This window comes from Phragmites australis, chromosome 9 (assembly GCF_958298935.1).
Source record: "Phragmites australis chromosome 9, lpPhrAust1.1, whole genome shotgun sequence".
In the NCBI taxonomy this organism is placed as follows: Eukaryota; Viridiplantae; Streptophyta; class Magnoliopsida; order Poales; family Poaceae; genus Phragmites; species Phragmites australis.
In genome coordinates, this window is record NC_084929.1 from 29,564,854 (window position 1) to 29,582,183 (window position 17,330).

General features: G+C 45.9%; 1 protein-coding gene across 1 annotated transcript; it reads left to right on the forward strand.

Annotated features, from left to right (window-relative positions):
• Positions 1-5,781: 5,781 nt before the first annotated feature.
• On the forward strand, positions 5,782-13,766 carry LOC133929058 (RING-H2 finger protein ATL66-like). The gene is made up of 2 exons (XM_062375649.1): positions 5,782-12,824; positions 13,042-13,766. Exon 1 carries the CDS (start codon positions 6,093-6,095, stop codon positions 6,633-6,635), a length of 543 nt encoding a protein of 180 aa, XP_062231633.1. The 5' UTR covers positions 5,782-6,092; the 3' UTR covers positions 6,636-12,824; positions 13,042-13,766.
• The last annotated feature ends 3,564 nt before the right edge of the window (positions 13,767-17,330 follow it).

The following is a 17,330-nucleotide window of genomic DNA, read 5'->3' on the forward strand; positions in this document are numbered from 1 at the left end:
CCGAACAAGGCGCGGCTCCAGAACTGGGAATACCGCCCCCGCCGATGGCGACGGCGGGGACTCCGGCACAGGAGTGAAGAGCCGGGGGCGCTTCCCCCGGTCCTCCACCGTCGACGCCGCTCCTCTGCCGGCGGTGCCTCCTCCTCCGGTGCTGTGGCTGCTGCCCGCAGCGGCCCCACTGCTGGCCTGCGGCTCGCCGCTCGCGGCGCCCAGGCCAGCAGTCTGCGCCGGACCGCTCGCGGCCCCCTCGCCGGTCGCCTCATCCAACCCGGGGATCTCCGTCACCTCGGGACTCTGGCTCCACGGCCGGTCGACTAACCCCTGGGCGTCGAATTCTGGCAGCTTCGCCTGGATCGCCACCCTCTCAGGATTGGCGCAGAGCGCCATTTCTCTCCACGGGAGCTCTGCCCGGCCCATCTCGTCCACCCCGGTCACCACCCGGAGCATGCCCTTCAACTTCACCGGGCCCAAGTCCCAGCTCGCGCCGATCTGGGTCCGGGTGATGTCCTCAGGCCCGGTGTAGAGCCAGCAAGGCTGGGCCTGCTCCCGCAGGGGCGCCAGGCGGCGGCGCAGGAAGTCCACCACCACCATCACCGAGGTGAGCCCGGCGTCGTGCAGGAACCTGATGCGCTCGAAGACCGGCTCCAACCGCGCATCCGATGGTGGCGGTACCTCCCAGGTCGCCTTCTGGGGCTCCGCCGCCACCTCCGGCAGGGTGAGACGGTCGTGGGGGTCGACGTTGACGTAAAACCAATCGCGCCGCCACTCCTCCCACTTGCTTCGCAACACCTGGGGGACGTATCGCTCTCCCATACCGTCCCGCAGCCGGAGATTGCAGCAGCCCGCGACGTCCGCGGTGGAGTAGCCCCTCTTCTTCCCGGCCGATCGCAGCGTGAAGAAATGCCGGAGGAGCGTCACCGACGGCACCACTCCCATGAACATCTCGCAGAAGTGGGCGAATACCGCCAGGACGACGACCGAGTTGGGGCTCAGATGCACCAGCTAAACGCCGTAGGTGTCGAGGACTTGAAGAAAAAACGTCGAGAACGGCGGCACCAGCCCCGCAGCCACGAAAGATGTGAATAGGACGATGCGCCCGGGGCGGGTCGTCACCGGCGGGAAGCTCGCCAGCGTCACCACCAGGGCCCCCTGCTGGCCCTCGGGGACTAATAGCTTCCTGATCTTCCCCGCCGCCTCTTCGTTCGTCAGGCGAGACTCCGGCAATACGCCATCCGGAGTCCCATCGCGGCGGCTTCCTCCAGCTCTCAGCATTTCATCGGGGGGGGGGGGAGATGGTCTGGACGGTGGAGAGGAAGATGAGCTCTGATCACCTAGGAGATTCTAAGGGCTCAAGAGCGCGAAGGAAGCAAGAGCAGGATCACGAGATGGCGTAAAGAGGAGGGCGGTTCGCTCCCCTCCCCCTTTTAATACCTCAGAGAATTCAAACGTCTCCTGCCACGGCACGCTCGGCGGGACGGTTTCCTCGATCGACGCAACTGCCAGGCGAATCTCCCACAGGTCGCGCGGTGTCAGCGATTGCCAGGCGTATTTTCCTCGATCTGCGCGGCTGCCGCGCGTGCCGCCCGTCCCGTTGTCATGCCCGTCGGGAGTTGTGTGGATGCGTGTCCATTCATCTCCCCGTTGGGCCGTACCAAAGGCCCGGACCGAAGGGGCCACCTTCCGAAAGCTTGCCACGTGGCGTCCGCGCCGGCTTCGGCCTCGTTCGCGACGAAGGGCCCATCCGCAGTCTCTGGGCCATCGCCTTCCAATGGGCCCGGGGGCTACTGTCGGAGTATCAGGAACCAGGGGTCCCCGAATCCCGAGGCCAGGCCAGCCATCCGCCACATGGCGCCATCCCGCTAGGTCTCTCTTGTGGGATGAGGAAAGGCCAAGTCCCGGGAGAAGGTGCTCGGGGCCACGGTCGGTGGCCCCTGAGTACCCCAGTACCCCGATGATCCACGGAATCCGAGTACCGGGAAGAAAGTGCTCGGGGAGGTGCCCGGTCACCCCCAAGCACCCTGGTCCCCCGACGATCAGAAGAGCTAAGTTCCAGGAGAGAGTGCTCGGGGCTATGTGCGGCAGTTCCCGGGCGCTCGGTTCCCCGAAGATCCGTACAAGAGTGCTCAGGAGAGAGTGCTCGGGGCCGCACGTGGCAGCCCCCGAGCACTCGGTTCCCCGAGGGTTCGTGCAAGAGTGCTCGGGAGAAAGTGCTCGGGGAGGTGAACAGTACCTCCGAGCACCCGGCACCCCGAGGATAAGGATGGGCATTCTCGGGAGAGAGTGCTCGGGGATGTGAACAGTACCCCTGAGCACTCGGTACCACGACGACTCAGAAAGGCCCCCAAGGGGCCTGCCGATGAGGTGTCAACAAGCCGAGGTCCGAGGCCGCATTTAATTTGCGTGCGTGTCCTGACACCTCCAACTGCTCCCGTCGCGCTCAGCGTCAGTTCCTGCCACGTTTTGGCAGAGAGGCGTGGGGTCATTAATTGCACAGGTCCCGTCCCGTGCCATCCGGCTGTCTCGGGATAACGTCGTGAGGATCAAGGCGTTCCGTCTGCCGCATTGCTGTGGCAGGAGAACAAGACAGGGCGAGCACGCCGGGTTGCTCTGCGGCTGCCCGGTGGGCCCTCTCCACGGCGCCCGTTGCCAGGGCATTTATGGTGACGGGCGACCGGGCGTGCGACGCATTTTCCACCCCCGGTCACTTCACCCAGAAGAAATGATGACGCCCTTTCCATTTATGGCGTCTCGGAACTCGAGCCCCCTCCTTTCCGTTTGGGGCATGTCGTGGCCGGCGAGTACTTAAAATAGCCGACAACACAGAAGAGAGAACATCGAACAACGAAACACCAACAAAGAGAGAGACAACATCAACAAGGGCGAAAGAACCCCAACCCCACGAAGAAGACAGCGCAAGAGAGACACTGTGAGCAAGGTTGAGCACAGTTTCAGCCGAAGAACAAGGAGCCTCAAGCTCTTAGTTAGGCCAAAATTCTTGTAACCAGCAACATCCTTGAGGGACTTCCTCAGAACAGTTATAGCATCCATACAGGAGTAGGGTATTACGCCCCCGTGCGGCTCGAATCTGTCTAAATTCCGGTGCATTTACTTCTTCTTGCACTAGGTCGTCATCCCCACCACCGGCCGTTGCATTCATTCCCATTTATTTCTCCGACGAACTTATTTAGGATCATCCCCCCGGTCGAATCTCTAAAAAGGGGTCTCTCGGGATCCCTGCGACAGGAGTTAATCCTCCGACAGGGCTAAGCGGAGTGCTTTGTGCTGGACGATCAAGGAGGCCAAACGGAATCAAGGGTAATCCTAGCTGAACATATGGAGTTCAAGTAAAGTATAAAAGACGGATGGAGACGGTGTGTTGACAAAGTCAAGCGAATGGGATGTCGGTGTAAGTGACAAGGCGGTCCGAGGGATCGGGAGCGGGAAAGACTTGTCGGTGGTTAGGATCGCATGACAGAGTACACGCGTCAACATCAAAACGCTTGCTTAAGGTGTAAGCAAGGCAACGAGTCACGCTTTGAGAAGCGTACAGGCGGTTTCAAGGTTTGGTCTCAAAACCGTGGAAGGATTGGAGGAGTATGTGGCACAATTGCGAAGCTTGCATCGAGACGAAGCTAAGTCGTGAAAACGCCGCAACTGTCCGATGAATGGAGAAGAAAATAAACCAAAATATCCCCGATGGTAGGTAGGAGTGTACTACAAGAGAGTGGTATTTTAGAAAAAAAAAAACTAGAAAACTTAGGAGTCAAGTTTCCTAAACCTATAAATAGAGGGGTAGAGCTTTGTGAGAGTTCAAACCAGCCACTAGCCCTCTTGTGCCATATATTTGAGAGCTTAGAGTTAATATTTTAGATAAGAGAATGATGAGTGCTTAGTCTATCTAATAGGTGAGAGTTTTAAGAGATAAATATTTGTAATTCGTCTAAAATATGGTTAATCTTTTTGAGTAATGAAGTTTATTTTTTTGCATATGCTTGAATTCCACTCTTTCTAGTTTTCCTCTATTGGTTCCCTTTAAGTTTGCAAGTTTTTCGGTTTCCGGTTTTGATTTTCATTTTGATTTTTTGGCTGAAACTTCAGCATCTTGTGAGGTCATTCTTCTCGTTACTAGAGGCATAAAATTCGCATACACACTTTTATGTGATATGGTTTTGAACTCTCTTACCTCTAGATAATTAACTTAGAGAGTTTCGTTGCTCGGTGTTCATCTTTTCTTGCTTCTTTGCAAGCTGTGATCTTTCGAGTGATAAGGCATATAGATTGATCTTAAATGGAATATATGGTTCATATATCATCCGTAGAGTCCTGTTGACTCGATTTTCTCATATTAAAATTTCTCTCTATTTTTGCTTCTACTTAAGTTTTAAGATACATTAGGTGATTATAAATAGGAGAAAGATATCGATTTCGTAAGAAATTTGTTGAAACGTGTATTCACTCCTTTAGTTGTCAATCTCATTAGTACATTTAATCCTGCCCTTTTCAGCCGCTTGCTGCGTGCCCCCGTAGTTGCTATTGTCAATAAACAATCGACCAGATAGGGTCGGGAAAGGATGGTGATTTGTGTAGGGAAGCAAGTTGGTGAGATATGGGTGATCGAGCACTCAGGTCCTCGGCCGGGGTCCATGCGCGGGTACCCTTTTTTGCCCTCGGCCTTATCTCGAGCTCAAAGGGAGCAGTGAGCTAGCGTTGGCTCATCACCTGGCTCGCGCACGAGACGGTGGATTGCACGTAACGTCGCACCACGAGTGTCAGTGTGTAAGTGTTTCCGTGTTTGAGCGGCCATGCATAGTGCTGATCATGATCAGCAGAGGCGTTGCCAAAGGCCAACCTGGACAGCTAGCTGGTGATCGATCAGGTAACATTATTTGCTTAGTCCAGTAAGATCGATCGATGCATGATTGGTAGCCGTACAGGCAGAGAGGTGTCCAGCTAGCTTTGGTATGAACAGTCCATGTCGATTCTGCCGCGGAAAGCTTGCCGGAAATGCGTGTGCGTCAACTCGTACACAGCTTGCATCAGCACGGTTCTTGCGGATCAGTTTTGTGAAGTGTGTTAGTGTGTGCGCGCCACGGAAGACGGAACCAGCATGCATTACAGCACATCTGCACATCGATCGATCCGGCGTATTGCGTGTCGTATTAGACTGTGTTTAATTAACCCGTCACCTTAGCTCCCGTTTTGTAGGCAACAGAATGGACATCGACCTCGATCAAACGGCCGTCCACATATATATACTCCTACATACATGACATCTGTGCCGATCCATAGCTGAGTCATTGGAAATGCAAGCCAAAATTGTTGGTCCGAATGCATGCCCCACGTTGCAAGGCGCCATTAACCCTGGCCTATGACCATCAGTGCAGACTACAGAGTGCACCTACAAGTCTACCACGAATGTTACATGTTCAGACTAGTGTAGGAGAACGAATCTTTGAAACTACACGCAGAAACGAATCGTGCCGGCTAGTCAGACGAGCCCGAAAACGACCGGATTATCCCCAGCAGATTGATCTCTATCATCATCACAACGTTAGAGCTTGTTTCAACACAGGGGCCGGATTCCGATCTTGATCCAAGTCTTGGTGACTTCGTTCGAATTTAAATCAAATTTCAAAGATTCCTGAAGCAATTCCTATCACGCACGCAACCCCTTGGCCCCTTGTACTCATTTGCCGTTGCCACCGCGCAATTTGGTCGTCAGTTTGGGACTTGTTTGTTGACCCACCTGGCTGACGGCTGACGCCCACTACTGGCGCGGAAGCCTTTTGCCAACCTTAAAAGGGACGGCCTGCCACTTTCAAATTTTGTAACCACAGCCATCGCATTTCACACTCCCGATCGCTCTCGCTGCGTTCGTCGCCAAGCTCGCCTCCTCGGCCAAGCCGAACCACACGCCACCTAATCGGAAACGTGCCGAGTCTTCGTCGCTCGTTCGATCGGCACCGCCGCCGCCAGCGCGCCTAGCTTGACCACACGCCGGCTGGTCTCCCATGCGCCTCCACCACATCCACATACAGTGAGCGTGAGCGTGAGCGTGAGCGTGAGCGTGCGTGTGTCGGCGCCGGTGAGAAATGGCAGCGCAGGAGAGCGCCGCGGGGAACCAGGTGATGCGGTGGCGATACGGGGACGTGAGCGACAGCAACTTCGCGGTGCACGGCCGCGGCGTGCCTCTGCTCGTCGGGCTGCTATTCGCCGTCGTCGTCTTCGTCGCTCTCTGCCTCTACCTCCGCTGGAGATGCCACCGCTACACACCCGACCAGGAGGTGGAGTCCTCCTCGTCCGCGGCCGCGGTCACGGCGTCGTTGCCCGGCCTCGACGCCGACGCGATCCGCGGGCTGCCCGTGACACTGTACAGATCGCCCGCGTCGCTGCCGCACCGCGCCGGGAAGTGCGGCGGCGAGGTCGACGACCAGGCGGCGCTGTGCTCGATATGCATCAGCGCGCTGGTGGCCGGCGAGAAGGTGAAGACGCTCCCGCCGTGCGGCCACTGCTTCCACCCGGACTGCGTCGACGCGTGGCTCCGGTCCCAGCCCAGTTGCCCGCTCTGCCGGTGCCTCCTCGCCGCCGCCGCCGCGAAGCCCGACTTCTCCAACGGAAACGACGCCGCCGTGTGAACGACAACTTCACACAGCGTCCTCTCATGACAACCAGGCCCCACCTGTCAGCCTCCCTTCTAAACAAATCCGGTCTTTAAATCAGCACGCCGCTCTATGATTGAAACTCATGTAAATACTCTCTGTTTCATCTCTTAATTGATTCTGGTAGAGCTTCTGCCGTTCTAGCAAAATAATCAGCGCGCCACTTAATCATGGCCGCCTTGACCGCTTGAGATCTACGCCTAAAGAAGCCTGGTTTATTAGGGCCTAATCGCCAATGGCTCGGTGAAGTGCGTCGGAAATGCTACTGCCCTCCCAGGCGTCCATCCGTTGGAGGCCGGCGTGGGGTCACCTGGATCAGGTGGAATCTAGGTTAGACCAAAGCTCGCCTTTAATTAGTTCCCAAGCTCTCTCTGTTGGACCTTTTTGTCTTTGATTGATTCCACTGTCCATACATAAATGTACAGTTTTGTAGAATTGTTTTTTTTTTTTGCCAAGATCAGAATCGTGCAGCTTAAAAATACTAACATAATAAATTTGTGGAAAAAAGGGCAAATATCTAGCAGTTCACGTGCATCGAGAGTTGTGCTCTGGCGGTGGCATCCTCCTCATCTAGGGCGATATTCGCTTGGGATTGTGATTAGTTTCGAGGTTCACAGAGCAAGCACAGAAATGGGGTTGGATCCTTGGAGTAAGATGGTGGCTTGTGGTGTGACATAGTGTGTTGTGGGTTTGCGTAAAGGGATACGAAGGGGAGGAGGGAAGGAGATATATTAGGTGTTGATCCAATGATCGTGACTTTGATTGATTTTCTTTTTCTAAAAATGTACTAGTTGATTGGTTTGTAGACGGCCCTGAAGTTGTACGCGTATCATAGCCTGCTCGGATATTTGGTATACTATGATAATAGCTCTTTTGTCTTGATATTCTAATGGTAGAAATTACATTGGTAAAATCTAAAAATTGCACCGCATGTTTTAGTTTTATGATATGTACACTTATTTTACTTATGAAAGTATACAAAATTACATGTGAGTTTAAACCAATTTGCTTTTTTAAAATTTGCTTGCAGTAAAATTGTTCATAAATTGTTATCATTTTTTATTGAAAATATGTCGCAGTTAGATCTGATATTATCTTTAAAATGTTCTAATTTGTTCAAAAAATTGTTGAACATCCAATTTGAATTGACTTAACATGTTTCTTAAATTGCTCACAAATTCATTCAAATTTGCTCATGATTTTTCACAAAGTTACTTACATAACTGCATTTAAAAGCAGACGAGTAGATAGATTTTTTATTTCTCTTTTTTTTTTCATACATTGAAGTAAGTCACAAATAAGTGTTGCAAGTCCAAATATAAAAAAAAAATCCAAAATAGAATAAATTGTTCATATTCGGATATTTTTACTAAAAATATATGGCATGCTGTAGCGAAAATAGCCTTATTAGACTATGATTACGATTTTAGTGATTAATGACAATATAGTCATTGGTACTAATATATTTGTCAAAAATATATATTAGTAGGTTTTATGGATACAATACATCAAAAAGTCACCGTAGTTGGAATAAAGTTTGATTAAATTGGAGAAGTTCTAGGAGAATTAACATCACCAGAAGATCCGGTACAGAGGAGTTTGCACTCATCAAAGCATTGTGCACAGAGGCTGATAGTCTCACCGGATAGTCCGGTGCTCTGTGTATTGAACTCATTGGAGTATTTATGACAAAAGAGGAGAAGGCAGAGGACCTCATCGGATAGTCTGGTGATCTGCACAGAATAATGTCGGAGCATTTCTTGTAGAGAAGAATACGAGTGTAGAAGACTGAAGATTAACCCATCAGAAGGTCCGGTGCATGGTTTATGCACACTAGAGTACAGCACCAGAGCATTTCTTGTAGAGGCGACTGCAAGTGCTGAAGAATGAAGATCAACTCACCAGATAGTCCGGTGATCACAGAGATAGTTGCATTGGAGCATTTCTAGGGAAAATAAGAGAAGTTCAACTCACATGATGGTCTGATATGAATGGAATGAACGCAAGACGAATGTACCAGTGCATTTTACACAGAAAGGCTGCAAAGGCTCGGATGACTCAAGATAACTCACCGGAAGGTCCAATGATGGATTTGAAGGCACACCGAAGTGTCCGGTGTTCACAGAGGCTATGAGTGGAGTTTAAACTGCTAGTTTCTGAGTTTGTACTCACCGAATTATCTGGTGTTAGTACTACTATTCTCACTGGATCATCCAGTGTTAACAACTTTCCTGAACCGTTAGGAAAATGGCTAGTTGGCGAGTTTGAGGCTATAAATACCCCTCTACTCAGTCATTGGAAGGGGTGGTATGCTGCTGGAGTCTAGAGGAAGCTCATACACACTTGAGAACATATCCAAACCACCAAAGTGATTATAGTGATCATTCAAGGTGATTAAGCACAAGATTAGAGAGTGTTTAGTGCTTATAGACATAGAGTGAGTTGTAGCTAAGTGATGCAGCTTGAAGAAGGGATCAAAGAGTGATCCTTGCTTGTAACAAGTGGTACATCGGCATCTTGGAATCTTGGTGACTCGTCGACATCTTGGATCTTGGTGGCTCAAGTTTGTTGACCCTTCGACTTGGTGTGGAGCAACGGCAAGACACGTGTACGGGGACGCGGAGACCCTTGCCTTGGTGGCTCAAGCTTCGAAGTGATCATGACGGCAAGTGAACAGAAGAGAGGCTAGTGGTGAGACCTTATCTTAGTGGTTTGGTGGCTCATCATGCTTGAGACCTTGTCTTGGTGACTTGGTAGCTCAAGAGCTGTGATCGGAAGAGACTTGGTGTCCGGGAGCATATCCTTTGTGGAGCTCCAACGTGGACTAGGGGTGGTATTCATGTCATCGATACCATAAGATATAAATTTCTTATGTTGAGTTTGCCTTTCTACCTTATTTACGTTTTTGTATTTACATACTTGCAATTTACTTGGCTAGAACAGGTTGTAATTCTCTTAAGCGGTAGAGTAGACACACTAGATAAACCTAGAGTATATTTAGATAGAAATTAAGATATGTTTATCTTGTGAAGTTTTTTGAGATATTTTGTTTTAAGTTTCTAAATGTCCTAATTCACCATTCTCTTAGGACGTCAGAATTCCTCACAATTGGTATCAAAGCCTCGTGCTCTTGATAGGCTTAACATCCTAGAGTTGTAACATCCGGGGTTGGGATGGATACCCATAGTGCTCTATTTTTGATAACACAAATTTTCCTCGTTGAAAAATTTTAATGTCTTCTTTTTTGTAAGCCAAAGGTCTAGATATTTGGAGAGTCACCAGGGAAGGGATGAGACCTCACATCACCAATAAGGAGAGACAATTAGATGCTTTGGTGAAGAGTATCATTTTATCATCTTTAAATGTTGATGCATTTAATTGTATTTATTCTCTCACCAATGCACATGATATTTTGACTAGTCTCATTGAAATACATGAAGGCACAAAGAATGTGCGCAATGAGAAATATCATGTGCTTATTACTAAGCTCAATAGCATCAAATAATTTGCCCATGAAAGTGCTAATAATATGTACGCACGTTTGAATATTATTGCCAATGAGATCAATGGGCTAGGTTTGACGCTAATTGACGATGATCAAGTGATGAGAAGAATACTTCAAGCAACATGAGGGTAAGATCACCACTCATGAGATGACCATGAACATGAGGGTGAAAGTCTCTTACTCATCTGATGTTAAGAAGCTTGCTCTCACAAGCAAGCAAGCACCATGCCCGCACATGAAAATGAAGATGAGAAGGTAAGAGCAAGAGTCAAGCTCAAGCGGAGATGATAGAGATGAAGATGAAGATGAAGATGAAGAGAACAATGAAGATATTGAGCAAAACACATCAAGTGATGAAGAAATGGATCTCGAAGTCGCCAAGCTCATCTCTCAGGTGGAGAAGAACATCAAGAAGATTAATACCAAGATTGATCATTGAATCTTCATAAAAGACTTGATCAAAACTATTGATCGCATCAAGAGGAGAAGAAGACCAAGAGCAAGAGAGAGACAAGGGGGAGAGCTAAAGCTTTTGCAAGCATGGGAAGATGAGTGAGTGAAGATAAAGATTCAAGCTCAAGTGATGAGAGCTTCATCACCCACTCCTCCAAGAGAAGCTCTTCCTCAAGGTCATCATCACGCAAGCCATCATCACATAAGTGTCATACGGCCAAAGGTGTGAAAAACGATGTAAGTGATGATGAATCCGATGAGTATTCTTCCTCCTATGATAAACTTCTTAATTTGATCAATGAGCAAAAAGGACCCATAAGAAATAATATAAGGAACTTAAGAAATTTAATGCCCTCAATTAAATTCATGGTACCTTTGTTTCAAATTATGAACAATTATCGAGCAAATTTAATTTGCTAAACAAGCAGCATGATGAGTTTAAGGCAAAATTTGAGTGCATTGACTCTCAATCTAAGGCCTATTTGGAGCAATCTACCTCTCTATTTAATTTTAATCCTAAGATAGATGTTTGTACTTCTTGTGATGATTTAATTGATATATTATGCTCACCCCTTTGTAGTGAGATATGTTTTGGGAATATTCTTGTAGAACTATTTAATAAACTCATTGCACAAGAAAATGATGAGCTCAAGCAAAAAGTGGAAAAACTTAAAAAGGACTTTGCAAGATTAAAGGGTAAGAACCATGTCTAACCTCCTCAAGATAATTGTGCAACAATGGTGAAGAAGCTTACAGAGGAGTCCACCATGACATGCTTCAAATGTCATCAAAAAGACCATAAGTCCTTCCAATGCAAGCAAGTTAAGAAGAAAATCAAGGAGAGAAGAAGAATGAACCTCTCCAACAAGACCTCCAACTTCTACACTAAGCCTAACTACAAGAATAAAATTAAGAGCAACCATTACAAGCTCAAGAAAAGGGAAAATAGCAAGGTGGTTGCATATATGGTTGGGAGAAAGAATTAAGGGTGGAACCAACCCATTTGGGTGTCCAAAGAAGTCATCATCAATATGAAGGGGTCCTAATCGGTTTGGGTTCTAAAGAAGACTTAAAAGTCCAAGACGGCTATAAGGATTTGGAGACTTGACTCATAAAATAAAGTGAAAGGTTTAAGTAAAGAAGAGTGTATAAGATTGGGCGTTTTGATGAAGATTATGATCGTCATATACCCAAATCCCCATCCAAAAGTAATGAGGTGATGGTAGCTAGACTTTTGTTCATATTTTTTGAACCATTGACTAGTCTAGGTTTGCATGTGTATATTTTAATTTATTGCAATGCCTAGTTTTCATATGGTAGGTTGCTTGTGCTTATCTCTAACCTATGAGCAACCTATATGGTTTATTAGTTGTAGGTTTTTTTATGGCATTAGTTTTACAATTGGTATCTTTTATGTGCCATGAACTAATCTATAGGGTACCCTTCCCTATTGTTATTAATAATAAGTGTATATATCTCGCAAGTATTCAAAATTTGTATACTCATATTTAGGAGAAGTATATCCTATGGATTGTGATTTTGAGACTAACATGTGTTGCTAGATTTATCTTTTGTAGTCTCATGAAAATCAACATGTCCCCGGATGTATGCAATGCTTAAATGCTTTAATTGATATTATTGTCAATTCATTTATATATTTAAGCTACCTCCATGCATGATATGACATAAACTTCATACCTCTACTTACTGTCTAGATGTGCAAATATTGCTATATTCTTACAAGTGGTATTCACAAGTGGATCTCATTATATGTATGCACACATAAATAAGGAGTTTAGAATATATCATGTGACTTTCATAAATTATGATCTTGGTTTGTCTTTTTCAATTGATGTCAATGCCTCATATCCTTATAATTGGTATATCTTTTTAATTGGTATCATTTCATTGGATTATGATTTATGAAGCTCTCTCACATATGCTCTAACGATTTTCCTCGAGTTCAACATATATTTATAGCTCTTTTTGAGATTGTTGACAAAAGGAGAGACGTTTGATGACCAAAGCAAGAATCAAGATACAAGATATTTATGAATGCCGAAGTTGATAAAGGGGGAGAAGAAGAAGATACAAGAAGCAATATGAGATACCTAGGTTGACAAAGAGAGAGAAACTCTTGCATGGGTCGGTCAAGGGAGACAGTGATAATGGAGAAAGGGGGAGTCACAACATAGGAGGACTAAATGGTAAGAACATGTATCCAAGCAAAATGATAAGGCTTTGTACTTTTCATGATTGATATCATTTATTATTTGTCACTTGCTTTAGTTGTGTTATCCTCAATCACCAAAAAGGGGAAGATTGTAGTGAAAATAGCGCTATTAGACCATAATTATAATTTTGGTGATTAATGATAACATAGTTATTAGGACTAACATGTTTGTCAAAAATATATGTTAGTAGGTCTCATGGATGCAATACATCAAAAAGTCGCAACAAAGTTTGTTTGAATTGGAGAAGTCCTAGAAGAATTGACCTCACCAAAAGGTCCGGTGCAGAGGAGTTTGTACTCATCGGAGCATTATGCACATAGTCTGATAGTCTCACCGGATAGTCCAATGCTCTATGTATTGAACTCACCGGAGTATTTCTGACAAAGCGGAAGAAGGCTGAGTACCTCATTGGATAGTCTGGTGATCTGTACAGGGTAACACCGGAGCATTTCTTGCAGAGAAGAATGCGAGTGCAGAAGACTGCAGATTAACCCACCGGAAGGTCTGATGCTTGGTTTGTGCACACCGGAGTATTTCTTGCAGTGGCGACTGCAAGTGCTGAAGAATAAAGATCAACTCACCGGATAGTCCGGTGATCACAGAGATAGTTATACTGGAGCATTTTTAGGGAAAAGAAGAGAAGATTCAACTCACCGGATGATCCGTTGTGAATAGAAGGAACACCAGATGAATGCACCATAGTATTTTACACAGATAGACTGTAAAGGTTCGGATAGTTCAAGATAACTCACCGGAAGGTCCGATGATGGATTTGTAGGCACACCGGAGTGTCCGGTGTTCACAGAGGCTGTGAGTAGAGTTCCAACGACTAGTTTCTGAGTTTGTATTCACCGAATGATCCGGTGTTAGTACTACTATTCTCATCGGATCATCTAGTGTTAACAACTTTTCTGAGCCTTTGTGAAAATAGCTAGTTGGCAGATTTGAGACTATAAATACCCCTCCACTCAATTATTTGAAAGGGTGGCATGCTGCTATAGTCTAGAGAAAACTCATACACACTTGAGAAGACATCTAAGTCACCAAAGTGCTTAAAGTGATCATCTAAGACGATTAAGCACAAGATTAGAGAGTGTTTAGTGCTTATAGGCATAGAGTGAGTTGTAGATAGGTGCTGCAGCTTGAAAAAGAGATCAATGAGTGATCCTAACTTGTACCGAGTGGTACGTCGGTACCTTATAGTCTTGGTAAGTCATCGATATCTTGGGTCTTGGTGGCTTAAGCTTGTTGACTCTCCAACTTGGTGTGAAGCGGCCGCAAAACACGTGTAAGGGGGCGCGAAGACCCTTTCCTTGGTGGCTCAAGCTCCGAAGTAATCACGGTGACAAGTGACCGGAAGAGAGGCTTGTGTTGACACCTTATCTTGGTGGCTCATCGTGCTTGAGACCTTATTTTGGTGACTTGGTAGCTCAAGAGCCGTGACCGAAAGAGATTTGGTGACTGAGAGCATATCATTTGTGGAGCTTCAACTTGGACTAGGGGTAGTATTCATGTCATCGATACCATAGGATAAAAATCTCTTGTACCGAATCTATCTCTCTACCTTATTTACGTTTCTACATTTAAATATTTGCAATTTACCTTATAAGAGTAGGTTGCAATTCTCTTAAGCGGTAGAGTAGACACACCAGATAAATCTAAAACAGATTTAGATAAATTGATATAAGTTTAACTTATAAAGTTTTTAGAGCAATTTTATTTTAATATCTAAATATCCTAATTCATCCCTTATTAGAACTTCTCCGTTCCTGGTACATGCTATAAGTCTAAAGTATGTATATATAGTTTTTAGATGTGTCTGCCTAGTTTCCACGCATGCACTCCTGCGTCCATCATGGCGTTTCCCGCTTCCCCCAACTGGGACATTCGTTCTGATCCAGAAGATCCAAGAGCAGTAGCAAACTAGGAACTAGCAACTAGCAAGTTGACCGACCGAAGATATGCGCTAGCGAAAAGGTGAAAGATAGCAAAACTGGGACGGGTGTTCAGTGTGCTCCATGTCTATCCCACAGTGCACTAGCAGTATTTAAATCCAGCTTTAGAGATGTAGATTTGAAAAAGGAGACAGCCAGACAAGATGGGGTTATCACTAAACATATCATCAACCAGTGGTTCTAGTGCAGGTGCACCAAGCTCAACGCTTTTGATGAACCAGGGCATCGGAGCCGTAGTAGTGGACGGCTCTCTTTTCCGCAAGCAAGGAGGAGGTTAGTTTGAAAGAAAGAAGGTTAGTTCGAAAGCGAGTTTCCGGCCATCCCCATGTTCCTGCATGCGCTTCTGCCTCCATGCTGCCTACCACGCCGTCACCACCCTTGCCGCTCGTTACTCGAACGAGCAGCGAGAGCTGATCCAGACCGACCGGCCGGGCGAATGCCATCGCGCATGAAACAAATTGCGAAGGCGCGTGCGGGGAGCGCACAGACCACAGAGGCAGAATTTTTTTTTTATATATATATATATATTTTAAATTTTTCAAGATTACATATTCGTTTAAAAAATAATGAAGTCTACCCTACTATCTTCCATTGAACGGACGACATCTTGTGGGTCTTGGCTCGCAGCGCATTTAATAATCGGGCAATACCTTTATTCGATTTAATTCAACTACAGAACTATATGTATAATTAGATTTTTAATAGAATTTATATTCAGTAAATTGAAAAATATTGCACATTAATTTTCTCAATTTTTTTATTTAGCTGGTGTGAAAATGTGTGGAATTTTTTGTATGAAGTGATTTTGTGAGAATACAAAATCCAATTTGTCGAATAATAGTAGTTATGAAGCACAAATATCATATAACCTAGCACGAAGTTTACATACACTGATAAACATTACATGGGACATGGGGTTTTTCATCGTTGCGCGAATGTACCATAACCGTAAAGAGATAAAAAAAAATATTGGCATGTACGGTACGACTAAATACTAACTTAATAACGTGTTGCTGCTAAACCTAACATACCTTAAGGAATAGAAATAGGTCGGGGTACAATAGATGCTCTCTACTGAGTGCACCTAGGATATTTGCCATTTCTTAGGGCATCGGGCCTCCCGCCTTAGCGTGACGGGCCCTCTCCCGCTTCATTTCCCTCTCTGCTTCGCGTGCTTGAGCCGTGGCGCACTCCTTCGCGGCGTTCCTGATGCGCTCCTCCTCCTGCCGATTCATCCGTAGTTTATTTTGATGTCGCTCGTACTCGTGGTGTTGATAAGCTTTCCTCCTCCACCGCATCTCCATATCCACTTACCGCTTTTGGTCCTCATTTTGCTCTATGTCGAGTCATTGCATGAAGTCGTAGATAGGTGGAGACTGGACAAAAGAAACAAGAGAGGATATTAATAAGAGAGTGCATGAAATCATGTGAAAAGTGCCACATGAGTGATCTATATCGCTATACCGGTGCGTAATCATACGGTACATTTCGAGGCTTGTCGTACTGGTAGTTAGCACATATGAAGAAGCGTAGGCTATATATGCATGATATGTCCAAGCTATAGGATATGATGCGTAATGCTCTGTCGTATAATATATGATTAAAGGTTAGACGTATGACCTCGATGAAGGACTTCAATGGTGCCACCATCCATTCTTCTGAATGTTTTGACTATTATGGCCACTCACATGAGTGGCAAACTTGGTACCTAGAAGTATCAGAGTGGTCACTAACATCAAGCGCAAGTAATTCGTAGAGCAGATATGTCTTATAATCAGAATTGTGACTAACATCTAACCCGAGGCATTCTTGATGGAATCCGATGTGATAGGTTAAAGCTGAGTTATTTGGTCTGTTCGTGTGTAAAGCATTAGTCAGGACAAAAGTGTTGTCATTTTATGGTAAAAGCTGAGTCGTGTGTTCACTTCGTGTCTAAAGCCTGAAGCACGACATATGTGTTGTCATTTCACGCTTAAAGCTCTGTCATGTGGTCACTTCATGTGTAAAGTGTCACAACAAGGATGGAGGAACAATTGTGAGTAATAAGGATGTGTTATAGCGGTCAGCCGAGGATTTGATTTCATATTTGACACATACTATGTTACCATTCTCTAAATGTGTGAATCCCAATATGTACCCAGAAGTAACCAAAAGCTTGCCCCCCCCCCCACCACCGACGCTCTATGGTGACGTGTTACCTCGGTATTTTGTTATATTTTCTTGTACCATGTTATTCGTAATTGAATAAATTGTACCCCGTCGTGTAACGTTTTATTGTATTTGCAAGTGTTATAGTAGTAAGGTTTTTTTTTATGCGAAGGCTTTTTATTTTGAAACTTGCAAGTGAACGATTTGAAAGGGGATATGACCACACGATAGTCTTCCTTGGTATTGACCGAGAACATAGTTAATAAAAACATGGCTGATAATAAAGATCCCACATTAATATCCAACATGATATGACAGGCACATAATATAAATACTAGCATGGAGTACATGTAAAACAGTACACGGAGTACTACTA

What these genes read in the sequence shown, in the direction of transcription:
- LOC133929058 (XM_062375649.1), top strand. Translation starts at nt 6,093, where the DNA reads ATGGCAGCGCAGGAGAGCGCCGCGGGGAACCAGGTGATGCGGTGGCGA.